This window comes from Eretmochelys imbricata, chromosome 11 (genome assembly GCF_965152235.1).
Source record: "Eretmochelys imbricata isolate rEreImb1 chromosome 11, rEreImb1.hap1, whole genome shotgun sequence".
Lineage (NCBI taxonomy): Eukaryota > Metazoa > Chordata > Testudines > Cheloniidae > Eretmochelys > Eretmochelys imbricata.
This window is the reverse complement of record NC_135582.1, coordinates 37,508,586-37,522,547: the sequence shown is the minus strand read 5'-3', so window position 1 is coordinate 37,522,547 and position 13,962 is coordinate 37,508,586. Positions and strand designations below refer to the sequence as shown.

At 39.6% G+C, this 13,962-nt stretch overlaps 1 protein-coding gene across 1 annotated transcript in view; it reads right to left on the bottom strand.

Moving 5' to 3' along the window:
• Nucleotides 1-11,932, bottom strand: part of XIRP2 (xin actin binding repeat containing 2) — a 39,434-nt gene extending 27,502 nt beyond the window's left edge. The window contains exons 1-2 of the mRNA XM_077830306.1: nt 11,775-11,932; nt 5,614-5,745 (exon numbers count right to left, since the gene is read on the bottom strand). Of these exons, the coding sequence (XP_077686432.1) occupies nt 5,614-5,745; nt 11,775-11,831 (189 nt within the window). The 5' untranslated portion in view covers nt 11,832-11,932. The remainder of the gene's footprint in view (nt 1-5,613; nt 5,746-11,774) is intronic.
• Nucleotides 11,933-13,962: the final 2,030 nt, after the last annotated feature.

The window sequence follows — 13,962 nt, the reverse complement described above, 5'->3', positions numbered from 1 at the left end:
TCCTCTGGAGCTCCAGCCGCGGAGTGGGGTTGGGGGCTTGCCCCGCAGCACCCAGGAAGCAGCTGGCTTGACCCCCCTCCAGGTCCCATGTAGTATGCGGAGGCATGGCCAGGCAGCTCTGCGCATTGCCCCATCCGCAGGCGTCACTCCCGCAGTTCCCATTGGCCGGGAACCATGGCCCGTGGGAGCTGCAGAGGTGGCACCTGTGGACGGGGCAGCATGCAGAGCCACCTGGCTGTGCCTCGGAGCCGGATGGGGGACATGCTTCTGGGAGCTGCTTGTGATAAGCACTGCCCGGAGCCTGCACCCCTGAGCCCACCCCCCCCACCGCGTCCTAACCCCCTACAGCCCTGATCCACTCTCTGAACCCCTCAATCCCAGCCCAGAGCCCCCTCTTGTACCCCAAGGCCCTCATCCCCAGAGCCCTCACCCCCCATACCCCAGCAGCCTGGCCCATCAGTGATGCCCCTCCCACCCTCTGAACCGATTGGTCCTATCCCGGAGCACCTTCCTGCACCCCAAACCCGTCATCCCCAACCCCACCCCAGAGCCCTCACCCCCAGCCAGAGCCCTGACACCCCTCCCCCATACCCCAACCCCCTGCCCCAGCCCTGATCCCCCTCCCACCCTCCAAACCCCTCAGTCCCAGCCTGGAGCCCCCTCCTGCACCCTAGAGCTCTCAATCCCCCCCCACCCCCAGCCGGAGCCCTGACACCCCTCCCCATACCCCAACCCCCTGCCCCAGCCCTGATCCCCCTCCAAACCCTTCAGTCCCAACCTGGAGCCCCCTCCTGCACCCTGAACTCCTGATTTCTGGCCCCACCCCAGAGCCCGCACCCCAGCTGGAGCCCTCACCCCCTCCTGCACCCCTACCCCCAATTTCTTGAGCATTCATGACCCGCCATACAATTTCCATACCCCAATGTGGCCCTCAGGCCAAAAAATTTCCCACCCCTGATGTAGACTGCCCATGCTTACTTAATTCTGCTCCCTTATGCATGAGCATTACGTAAGTAAATTTAGGAGCATAAATCTCACTGAAAGTCAGTAGGATTTAGGGTCTGAAGTAGGTAATTTGGAAATTTTAATCACAATTTAATTACATGATCACATACTATTTTTGCATAGGACCCTGCCTCATTCAGTGAAGAGGATGGACAGTGCTTAGGAAATGAGGCAGACTTTCAATATTTTTATCTTCTTCATTCAGCTAGTGATCCCTGCCTTATTTACTGAGTACTGTGCAATGAATGCAGAATTATTCATTTCCTCATAGTGTTTTCCAGGGCAATCCTCACTGTAATATCTGCATGCCTCAAAATTAAAGAATTTATCTTTTACTGAGAGATGAGAGATTTATTATTCTCATTTTACAGATGGGGAAACTGAAACAAAAAGACTTGCCGGAGGCCACAGTAAAAAAGTGACAAAGCTGGGATTAGAATTCAGGAGTACCCGACTCCCGACCCTGTGTTCATTCCTCCAGACCACTGCTAGAGATGCTGAGCAGCTACATTTCCCATGAAACAGGGGTTGTGTGGGGAAAATATAGTACCCAATTGTATAAATAAAGGCTGTATCTTAATGTTTACACACAAGGGGGCTGAATTACAGGCAATTGTAGAGCTGGCATTTCCTAACTTTTGAGTGCTTGACCTTCCAACCTTAACATTATTTTAACTTTTTTTTAACGTAATGTCCTAGATATTTTTTTTATTTTAATGGAAAAAAGTACAAACAAATTCTATCATGAATAACTGTAACTCCCCCCTCATCAAGTTTGGCTACGTTATAAACTTTTGAAATTCTGTCCAGATGAATACTTCTCTGATTGGTTTCAGAGTAGCAGCCGTGTTAGTCTGTATTGTCAAAAAGAAAAGGAGTACTTGTGGCACCTTAGAGACTAACCAATTTATTTGAGCATAAGCTTTTGTGAGCTACAGCTCACTTCATCGGATGCAATGTAGAGCTCACGAAAGCTTATGCTCAAATAAATTGGTTAGTCTCTATGGTGCCACAAGTACTCCACTTCTCTGATTGTGCATCATCAACACGGGTTGAGCCCTGCCCTTCAGCAGTGCAGTAGAGCTTAAGCTAACTACACTGGTTATCAGCATGATAAGACTGATACTCAGGGGCAGGGAGAAAGTGAGGGTGTGGACTGCTCGGGTTATTTTGCTGGGTCTGGGAGGCTGTCCGTTTCCAGGGTTTCCACTGCATTGTGGGCGGCTGCTGCTGCTGCTTTGGCGGTGATGTGGATGCAGCCTTTTAGAATGCTTATGTTCAGTTATTATTTTGGCAGGCTGCCAAAATTTACCTGAGGGACACAAGTAAGAGATGGGAAATAACAATTTAATAATTTTATAACTCAGCAAAACCTAGAATGTCATGTGACAAAGAAAAGGCATGTCTACGGTCCTATGGATTTCTCTTTGCTGACCTGAAAAGCCCTGCTACAAACATTAGAAATGCTGGAGCACCTAAAAAAAGTTGCAAGTATCTGTAATGGGAAGTGTTAAGCAATTGAAATATAGGTGTAACTACGAGCTCCCCTATAATAAAATAGATTTGGTGCCTTCCTAAAGGTTAAGAAGTGTATCTCTTTCCATTCCTCTGTTGCTTTTCAATCTGTGTTTTTCAACAGCAGTATTAAGTTTGGAAAGTAGTCTAATGATTGGTCATTGGAAGGTAACTCCACATTCAAAGTTATTCTATTTTTCAAAACTTGCTGAGACAATCTGATCTTAAAATGGTGATGTAACTCACCTAGAAACATCTATGTCAATATATTAGAAATGAAAGCTAATTGTTACTATAATTATTGCTAACTGTATTTAAATATTGTCAGATATCTAATATTGCTCTTCTTTTATGTCTCGTTAAACCTGACTAGCTAATATTAGTTATTATTGGGCCAGAATGTCACCTGGTGTAAACTGGCATATTTCATTGACTGGAAACTACATCAATTTACATCAACCAGCGATTTGCCCCTTTATGTCAACAAAAAGTTAATGTAGGTCTGATTCCCCTCTCCACTACACCAATTTCCAACAGTGTACTTTTGTTGAAATTAATGGTGTGAAACTAGTGTAACAGAATATTGAATCAGGCCCATATTTTCTACCGCTGCTATTGCAAAAGAAATGGGTCCCAATTCCACACCTGGAATTAGTCACATGCAGGAGTGGCTCTTACTGATATGGAAAGTCCAAATTCTGACATTGCATTTGGATATGAAGAAAAGTTGTATTAGTCACAAAACGCACAAAAGTCACAGACTGGATTATTCCAAGGGGAGAAATGACTATGACTTTAAAAAAATTAGACCTCAGAGGAAATACAAAGAAATGTTAGTGAGAACATACCCTCTAGCCACCACTATCGGAAGGAGGTCCTTTCATAGGACAGCAGGGAATAAGCAGCAAAAATATGTGTGGCAGGGAAGGGGGCTGCCTCTCAAGCCTGTCCCCCGTCTGTTCTCTCCTTAGCTATTGATAGGGCAAAGGGGGATGAAAACAGCCTATTTAAGCTAACCCCAGACTTTTCTAAAGAATGTCACTCTCTGGCTAGCTGCCCCATTCTCCCCACTCTGAATGCTTAGATTAGGAACTGTGCCGCTTCTGATGCCACGGGTCTGACTGATCACCTGTTTACAGGAATCAGGAAGGATTTTTTTCCCATTGGCTTGTGGTCTTGTAGGGTTTTTTGCCTTTCTTGCAGACTCCCAGAGGCATATTTGGGTTAGAAATAAATAGGATTTGAGGTTTATATTAATGAATGTATCTTTTTGCTAAGATTACCAACTTGTTGCAGCTTGCAATTGGTGTCCAGTGCAGGTAAAGGCTAAAAGGGCCAGCTCCCAGAAGTGAATGAATCCTGGCATTGTGTAGTTGGACTATGTGCTTATGGTGGGAGGAGCCTGAAATCTTTGTGGACTGAGGTTCTCCCACCATCCCAGCCTTGTGGCCTTTGTTACTCCACCCCCACTTAGTCGGGGAAGGGAAGAGGTTTCACAACTGAGCTGAGTCTGTGGGGTAGCTCAGGGAGGCCCTACCCCAAATTACTGTTTGGTTTATGGTTAAATCTCTGTAACCTGGACTGGAACCAGTCAAATGCCTGGCATGTGAGAGCGGAGGGCAGGCAGTGTGGTGCTCTTCCCCAAGGAATAATTAATAAAACTGTGGTCTGCCATGTAAACCCATCCCGGGTGTGTCAATCAGTGTGTGTGTGGGAAGGGAGAGTAAATGTGACACTGTGAGAGGGAGAGAATGAGTGAGTTATCTAGGTAGGTCTAGTTGTTGGTGACAGGTTCATATATGTACCAGCAACAACAGACCATTTCATAGGATGCCACTTTCAGACATCACAGAAACACAAAGAGAAGAAAAACTAATAGTTCTCCCTAAACCTTATACAAACACATTCAAATGCATTTTAAAGCATTAAATAGGCTACACAAGAAGACTACAAAGAAGAAAAGGATCAGTAGACACCTAGATAATCATAGTGTCCATAAGATATTTTAATTAATTTTTAAAGAATCACAATTTCAATTTAAAGACATCTGAGATCATAAATTCTTTATTTTACCACATTCTCCCCATAAAAAATGCAAATGCCTTTTCATATTTCTGCATTTGCAAATCCATGATTTCCACTAAAATGTACCTCCAGACTTAGACATAACCCACCATTTACTCTTACTTATATTTCATTTATTTAATCTTCAGATTCTGCCTTTGAATACACAAGTTTCCCTTTGACTTCAATGGGAACTGCACAAGCATACCCCCAAGGTAGAATTTGTCTTACTGTGTGTAAATGCTGTGGGTTCTAATGTTCATGAGTAATAAAATGATAAACAGTGGTCTTGTGTAAAGTTACCCTAATTTAACACACTAAGTATGACTACGTTCAAGCTGTAGCTTTATCTTGTGGTACAAAGTTTTATACTTTCATTATTTGAATATCTCTCAAACAAACTCAGTTAATACTGCCATTCACTATCCATTGCTATTTTTCAGAGTGCACAGTATAGATTTGTCATAAAATTCATTGCACTAAGTCTTCATATATTCCAACCTCATTATCTTCTGCAACCATTTTTCATGATATATGATGATGAAGTAATAAAATGCAAAAACCCTTTATCTAAAACATTTGGAATGTGGTTTTATGTAGCATCTGGGTTCTTCCATGCAATTTTTGATCTGTTTAGAGAAGCTGATTAAATTTAAACATGAAAGAAACAGCAAACTCCTTCTCAAGGAAAATGGCTTCACAACGCTCCAAGTAAAATATATGCAAAGTACTTGCAGATACTTTTAAAATGAATTACAACCCCAAAGACAAGGTTTTTACAATACTTATCTGTTTTCCTGTAGATCAGCTATAAGTCTAGATCTCTTTTCCACACTGAGGGTTTATCTGCCTAAAGAGTATATCATTACAGTAGCATATATCAAAGATAAAATTACACTCTGTACCTACATTACAAAAACATTGTCTGTCAGTGATCATGAAATTAATCAGCACATTCAGCATGGCAAGTAACAGTATTTCCCCTCAAAGTTATCTAGTGGGTCATAGCTCTTATACTGTTATTATTACCTGTACAGATTTGTGCTCGTACTGGTGTTGATCAATGGTCTTTTGTGAAGAGGCAGTCTCCCATTTCTCAAATTGTTTCTTTACGCTTGCTAAGCCACCAGGTACTGTACAGGTCTCTGATTCCTCTATAGCCTAGTGTAATAGATAAAATAAGTGTTAATTACCTGATACAGTAAGAACAGATGTTCATGGAAATAATTTTTTTTCATTAGGGAATAGAAATAATTTGTGTTGTGTATTTACTACTTAAATAACCATTGATTTCCAAAATTTGTGTGGCCACTTAGTGATAACTTCCATCTGCATATTCTACAAGCTCTGCTACCTCATTGTTGGTCGATTCTACATTTAACTAGTTAATACAAAATTTTGAAATTTTTTCTTGCTTCTCTGTAAGATACATTTTGATGTCTGATATCTCACTATTGTTAGAACATATTGCAACAATAGCTAGCAAACAGAACCCATGAATATTAGCATATATCATAATAATAAATAATAATAATAATAATAATAATATATGTCATAATAAAACAAACCCCAAATAAGGCTGTCAAAAATACTAAACATATAAACATTTAAGACTAGTTGTTAAAACCTCACTGGGTCCCTGTGGGATTACTATCTCATTGATTTATAAAGAATAAAAACACACAAATAATAGTCTGTGGAATTCCCTTATCCAGAGCTTCTTCAACACCATTAACTGGTAGTGTAGAAGAGGTGCTGAGAGAAAAGCAATAGATCCTGTTATATCTAAATCCTCTCTTCCAAAACTGATATCCCAGGTCCCAGTGGCCTCCTTCATAATGCTAAGGATTAGTTGTGTGTATCCAGCAATGTATAATACTGTTTGTATTCACACGGACTATTCAGGCACCAACACAGACAGGCTCAAACCTGCAGGAGGTGATAAACTTGGAGAACCGAGCAGTCATAAATTGAGATGCTGGTAGAACTAGAGGGTTAGTTATTAAAAACCAAACAGTTTGGTTTGCCCTGGAATAGTGCAGACAATGGGTTCCACCTCCTCACTCACTCTGACAGATGGGGTGATGACCAATTACCATCCAGGTTTTTCCAGCTGTCCAGGGGGAATGTAAGCCCAGGGTTCAAACTATGAGTAAAGCCTAACCTCCCACCTCCTTCAGTCTACATGCAAATCATGCTACCCCCATGGTTGGTCCCATAACCCCATGGGGATAGAGGGTCTGAGCCAGAATCAAGCTGGGAACCAGGATTCAAGCCCTATTACTTTGCAGCGTAGACCAGCCCTACTTGACTTTTGCACTCTGAGAGTCCGCCAGAAGCATTCCACAATTCCATGGGCCTACTTTCTTTGCCCTCTGGAAAGTCAAGTTTGCCCACACTGAACCATGAAGTACTAGAGCAGCCACATTTTTGGAAGGCACTAGGAAGTCTGGGATGTGTGTGGTTGGACTTGATCCCCATAATGCGGTGTAAATGCTGGAGCCCCAGGTGAGGACCCAGGGTTCAACAACTCCTAATCTGGGGTTACAAATGAGTGTAGACACTCAAGCCCTAGGTTAACAAACCCAGGATCTACTAACTTGAGGTCCACTAACCCTGGTCTTACGCTGCAGCATAAGCATACTCTTGTCCTCCTCTCCATAGAATACTGCTTATATAGAACCCAGCATCAGTGAACCCAGCCACGGGAAGCAAAGCATCCAGTAAGTGGGGCTGTAATTTCTCTATATTGGCTAAGCTATTTGGGCCAGCTAGTATGTATATCTGACAGGAGTAACCAGGCACATCCTAATAAACAGCATTATTTTCAAAAGATGCAAAAGTCATGAAGTTACGGTTGAAAGATGTATATATATGGTTAAGCAAATGTGAACAAGCAGTTGTTTTAGCAAGTGGCCATTTCATGCATGCCTAGCAGAAGTGACGGAATCTTCAGAGATTTATATGGGCAGTGTTAAAATTTCCTTCTCATAGAACCTGATCTTGAATTAATTAGGCAAAATTACCATTGATTTCAACAGTTTTAACTAACTAGGAAGTTCTGGATTGGGGCCAAAGTGTTGTGTTTTTTTACACATGCTAAGTTTATTGAGATCCTTTCACTTACAGGGGTTACACTTAATACAATTAATCCATTTTGAAAGAGTCACTACTCTTCATATTGGGAATATCATTGAAATTTGTAGTCTCTTTCAAAATGGTAGAATATTTCCAAACAAAAAATCTTTATGCAGCAAACTGTACCACATATAACCCAAAATATGCAACATCAACATGTAGTTAACATATTAAGAGACAGGAGTAGAGTATGTTTGGCATGTTTAAACACATGGCACCCAGATTCTGAGTTGTGGCTGAGGAATGCTGTCACAGCTTTGGCGGGAAGGGGTGCAAAGGTGATTGTAAGACACCTTTGTGCTGCTGTGAACCAGGAGTCTTCTGGGCACCAGTCCAGTCAATGCCCCAACTGTTCATTCTAGAAGTTGGAGACCATAATTCCCTACTTCCAGCTGCAAGAAGAGAGTGCACTTGGAAGGTGTATGATGGTGCCATGCCACTGAACCATTCCCTGATGAAGGGGTATCCTTCAGTAGCTGTAATAATCCAGTGATTACGACGTTAGCCTGTGGCTGGGGAGAGCCAGATTAATTTCCTTGCTGTGCCACATACACCCTCTGATCTTGAACAAATTACTCAGGCCTTGCCTACACTGTGGGGGAGGGGAGGGAGAGTGTTTTAACATGTTAACAAGGTAGTTGTTTTCACATGTGGTCCGAGGGTGGAGTCTACGGTTTTCTTTGACCAGCTACCACATGTGAAAACTACAACCGCCTTTTACACTAGGATTTTAACTCCTGTTAAAAATACATCTTTTTTTCCTGGTGTAGGCAGGGTCTTGTCTCTTCCTCATCCGTAAGATGGAAATACTTCCCTATCTCACAGGGATTTTGTGAGATGCAGTAATGGGAGTATCTTAGAGAGAGGAGTGTAAAGTTATTTCTGTGTTCTCTAGGATCTGGACACACTCTCCAGGGCCAGCTCCAGGGGTTATGGTATGTTACCATAAACACTGTAATGAGAGTGTGTATGGTAACACCCATTGTTTCATGTTCTCTGTGTATATAAAATCTCCCCACTGTATTTTCCACTGCATGCGTCCAATGAAGTGAGCTGTAGCTCATGAAAGCTTATGCTCAAATAAATTTGTTAGTCTCTAAGGTGCCACAAGTACTCCTTTTCTTTTATTTATATAGGGTCACTCTATAGCTGGTACTACTGATAGACTATCATGACATTTTATGAAAATTACGCAAGAGTTTATCTTAACTGTATATCAGAAAAGAACAAATCCAGTAGTAAGACAGTTTCTCAAATTAAAATGTGAGTGGATGTTGTACTCAAAGAGCCCATTGCTTAAAAATTCATAAATGATGTGTTTTTTACTATTATGCATAATCTAGGGTTCCTGTATGTTTTACTTCTCATTTCTTACTGCAATCAAGCAGGCGCTGTTTGTTACATGTTGATCTAAAATATTTTCTTCTCAAGCATCCAGAAAGTAATAACTACCTTTTTCCTAGGTATTATTTTTCTCTAAATCTTATCTGAGCTTTGCTCTTTCTAAGCTATACTCAGAGGTATTTTAACAGCTATTGTGATAGACTGTATAATAGCTACAGGCATTTCTATTGTATTTTATAGTTTGGGGAAACATTTTTCCCCCATAAATTTCAAGGCCTGAAGGAACCACTGTAATCCTCTAGTCTGACCTCCTATATAACATAGGCCATAGAACTTCCCCAAAATAATTCCTAAAGCAGATCTTTTAGAAAAAACATCCAAGCTTGATTTAAAAATGGTCAGTGATGGAGAACCCACCATAACCCTTCATAAATTATTCCAATGGTTAATTTTCTCACCATTATAAGTGTATGCCTTATTTTGTAGCAATGGGATTCACTCATCCAAAGTTCTCCCTCAATTTCCCAAGGTGCTGAGATAATTGTGTGACATTATATATACAGATTAGTGCTGCTAAATGACAGCTCAGCAGAGAATAGGACAAATTTATGTCCAGACTAGTTTGTGACACCACTGTAATTTGGGTTACATGACTGCCAGTTAACTTGAGTTAACTCACACCTTTTTCAATGCTCATCTAGACACTCCACAAGCATTTGTTCTAGGACTCCATGAGCCTTGTATAAATCACAAATATTTGTGTCTTATCAACTCTTTTAATGTTAGCATACTTTTCTGGGTCTGGTTGTTACATCAGTGAGACCTCTGTAAAGTGTTTAAGTGAATTTCTCAGGAAGCCTGGGGAAGATAAAAATGGTAAAAGTAGTTTGCCATTTTCTCTGGTTTTTAGTAGGAGGAAATCATTTAGGAAACTTAAAAACATAATCAGAGCTGTTAACTCCTTCCAGATATTTTTAAGGATCATGCAAATAGAGTGCAACATTTAGAATCTCAAGCCCAAAGTATAACAATTCACTTCTATTAAGTAGTATTTTGATCATCTTTCTGTCTGTGCCCTTCTGCATGGTTTCTGAGGTACTAATGATAAAGGAACAGGCCACTGAAACCAAACATCATGTGCCTTAGTTCCCACCAGCCTCACATTTCAATTCTCTGTTGTTTCTCTTTTTGCTGTTCAGCATTTTACTACATTTTATAAATATATATAAATCGAAGTGTGTGTATGCACTAGTTCTCCTGTTCACTGGTCCAGGATCTAGGCTTTTTAGGATTATTCCTTTTTAATCTCCTACCTTACATTCTGAAGAGAACTCTGGGGTGTATTCTACAGTCTTTAATTGAGTAAAAAAATAATATAGTGGCTCTTCTTTGTTGAAATAATGTTCCTTCAGTCACTCATGGTCTGTCCTTACCTTCATACCAACAGAAAACTCCTACTGATGCCAAAAAGAGTAACTCACTGGAATCAACAGGAGACCAGACTCATTAATGGACTCCTACACTTATCTCTCACATTTCTGTTTTTACAATAATTTCAAACTTCATCTCTTTCTTAAATGAGAAATTCTAAGTACCTATTTTCTGGTCCATTAAAGAATGCTGTGTTTTTACTACCCTTACATTTTCTAACATAATCTAAAAGAAAACCACATGATCAAAATACTGTTTCTGAGTATGTTTTCTATTGTCAACATGTGCTTAAGATAAATCTTTAGTTCCATGTGCAATTCAAACCCAGATGCTGCACTCCTTTAGTTTTGAAGTTGTTAGAGTACCTTAATTATTCCACTGTCACCCAAAAAGGGGTGTTCCCTAAATGTGGTAACCAAGTTCAAGCCTACTGTCATTTCATTCATGGTTTTAGGAGACCTTGATACAATTATTACTTAGTTATTTCAGTTCTATAGTATTTCTGTAAAATAAATTCCTATTGAATAGAGAGGCACAATAGTAAAACAAAGTTAGTCATCAGATTTTTTTTATTTTTATATAATAGATGACTAGTTGTTTTGATAATCTTATTGTAAAACAATGCTCTTTCATTTTTCATTATATGGGAGGTTTTTAAGAACTGGTTAGACAAACATCTGTCAAGGACAGGCTAGGTATACTCGGTCCTACCTCAGCGCAAAGGGCTGGACTAGATGACGTCTCAAGCTCCCTCCCAGTCCTACTTTTTATGATTCTGTATCATTGTCCAGTTTAACGCTGCAGTAATTTCAAATTCCATAGCCTGAGCAGTCAGAGTTAAGCATTGTTTTGAATACAATTTTATTACTTGCTGACTATAAAAATTGATAATAGTACAGAAACCTGTATTCTTCTAGGATCATAATTGGTTTAGCAGAGTGGCTATGTTGCTAATCTCTCATTTCTATGTTGATTTAAATATTCCTAATAGATTTAGTACATACAAGAGCAAAAAGAAAAACTGTATAGCCAGTGAATTAAAATGATCAAAAAATCAGTGTTATGCAAATTCTTATTCGTAAGAGCCTGAAATGAATTGGTAACTTTGCTGCGTAGGTGTTGGTAATTCAGGTTGTAAATTTTGTTCTACATAAAGGTAATGTGGGCAAAACGGTGTGACCGCTTTTGTGAATAAGCAAGCACAATATGGCCCTGTGTAAACAGAAATAGCAAATTATGAAGACAATCATGATGTTAAATAGAAGGTAATATCTTACATTAGCAGAGGAGCTGCTGCGCTCCACTTTGGACACAGCTGCTTGATACATAGCCATTCTTTCCTTCAATGAGACAGAATCCTGGAAATCCACACTATCCCTCCAGTTAGTGCTTTCTTCTGAAAATCCACTTACAGGCTTGTGACCACTAGCAATAGCTAAAAGCAAACACAATATTTTATATTAGGAGGTTTATTTTTATTATTAAGTACCTGCTTTTTAAGGCTGAAAGAAAAGAAAAAATGTCTTCAAGAACAGATTGCAAGAGTTAACAATGTTATCCACTATCTATGGCAATATTACATCAATTCCAAATTATAACGTATGAATTGCAGATAGTAAATTACGACTCTGAATCAGGCCCAAAGTGCCCAAGCCTTCTCCCAGTGAAATCAATAGGCATTTCAATGGAAACAATGATGTTTCTTATTGAAATCAATATCACTTTTTTAAAAACTCTACTAAAATAAAGACTTTTCAACAAAACACATTGTATATTTTTCTTGATAAACTAGCAAAAATATATGGTCACCAGAAAGCTTGAATATATATCCTTTTACACTATAAGCAAAACCACTATAACTCAATACATAAGTTGTAATGGGGCAAAATCTATTCTAATCAATTGGGTTGCAAGAGAGTAACTCGGAGCAGAATTTGTCTCCAGTTTATTCATTTACTGTTAATTATTTTGTCTGCACTAGAGTATTAAAACCTCACTGATAATTAACTACTTTAACCTCACTCATAATGAATGCAAAACCAAGTGAGTGTACAGCAGCTGAGCATTGTAGAAGTTTTCACTTAGACTATTACTTTTACTCTGAAAAACTGCGTACAAAATGCAACACCTAAATTGCTGTTACTTCCTCAGTTTACATTGCACCCACAAAGTTGACTCATTTCCATTAAAAATGTGAATTGTCTCATCATAGCCTACTTATTAGCTCTTTCAAGCTCTTCACTTGATATTTCGTCCATATTATCTAAAGCTCTACATTAGGTGAAGATATATTCCCTTCAGTAGAAGACAGCTTACTTTGAAATTTTCACCTTAATAATTTTGCAGCTGACCAAAAAAGTCACTTTGATATGTTCATATATTAGAACACCCTACATTCTTCAAGATGATGTCATCAGTGGCCTCATCTTCACTGGTTAAAAAAGGTGGGTTTTTTACCTTGGGGTAACTAACATGCCTCATTTCAGAGTAGCAGCCGTGTTAGTCTGTAGTTGCAAAAAGAAAAGGAGTACTAGTGACACCTTAGAGACTAACCAATTTATTTGAGCATAAACTTTCATGAGCTACAGCTCACTTCATCTTATGCTCAAATAAATTGGTTAGTCTCTAAGGTGTCACTAGTACTCCTTTTCTTTTAACATGCCTAAGCTATCCCGAGGTAAAAATACAGTAAAGACAAGGCACTTTCATTTTACCATGAGGTAAACAAGGCAAAGTCAGCAGTATATGTACACCTCCACCTGGGTTGACCTCACCTAGTTTCCCCTGAAGTAAAACTAAAGTGCCTTGTCTTCACTGCACTTTTACCTTGGGGTAGCTCATGCTTGTTAGTTACACTAAGATAAAGAATGCTCCTTTTTTTAGTAGTGAAGACAAAGCCAGTGTGGATCACACTGTAGATAAGCGAGCAGTGAGTCATTTGTATGATGGAACCGCACTGATCAAAACTAAAAGCTAAAAACAATAAGGACTTGCGCCTGTTGGAAGTTTCTACTTTCTGTATAGTCAGTATGCACCTCTTAGTATTTAAAATGGTTGGATATAGACAAAGGTTTTACAGCTTCTCTTCAACTTTTTTAGGAATTTGTGCCTGCAGTACCTTACTGACTCTGATTTCTTCCTGTAGTATATCACCAGGGAAGATCTCATGTTCAAAGCAAAATTCCAGGAGGTAGAGAATAGTGCTTGATAGCACACAGTGCTGCTTTGCTATTGCTTCTGTGAACATACTGCAGCCTGACTGCATAAAATAAGCAGAATGGTTCATTTCTCTGGCACTTGTAAAGTAGTAATATTTTTCTCAGTGTAAAATCATTGCAATCCTACGCGAGAAACTGTCATGGCATATTGGCAGGTGAAATGTAGAGAACAATTAATTTAATTCAAGAGCAAGTACCAGTACATCTATCTCTTTTATTATTTCTAATTCCACATTTTCCATTATAC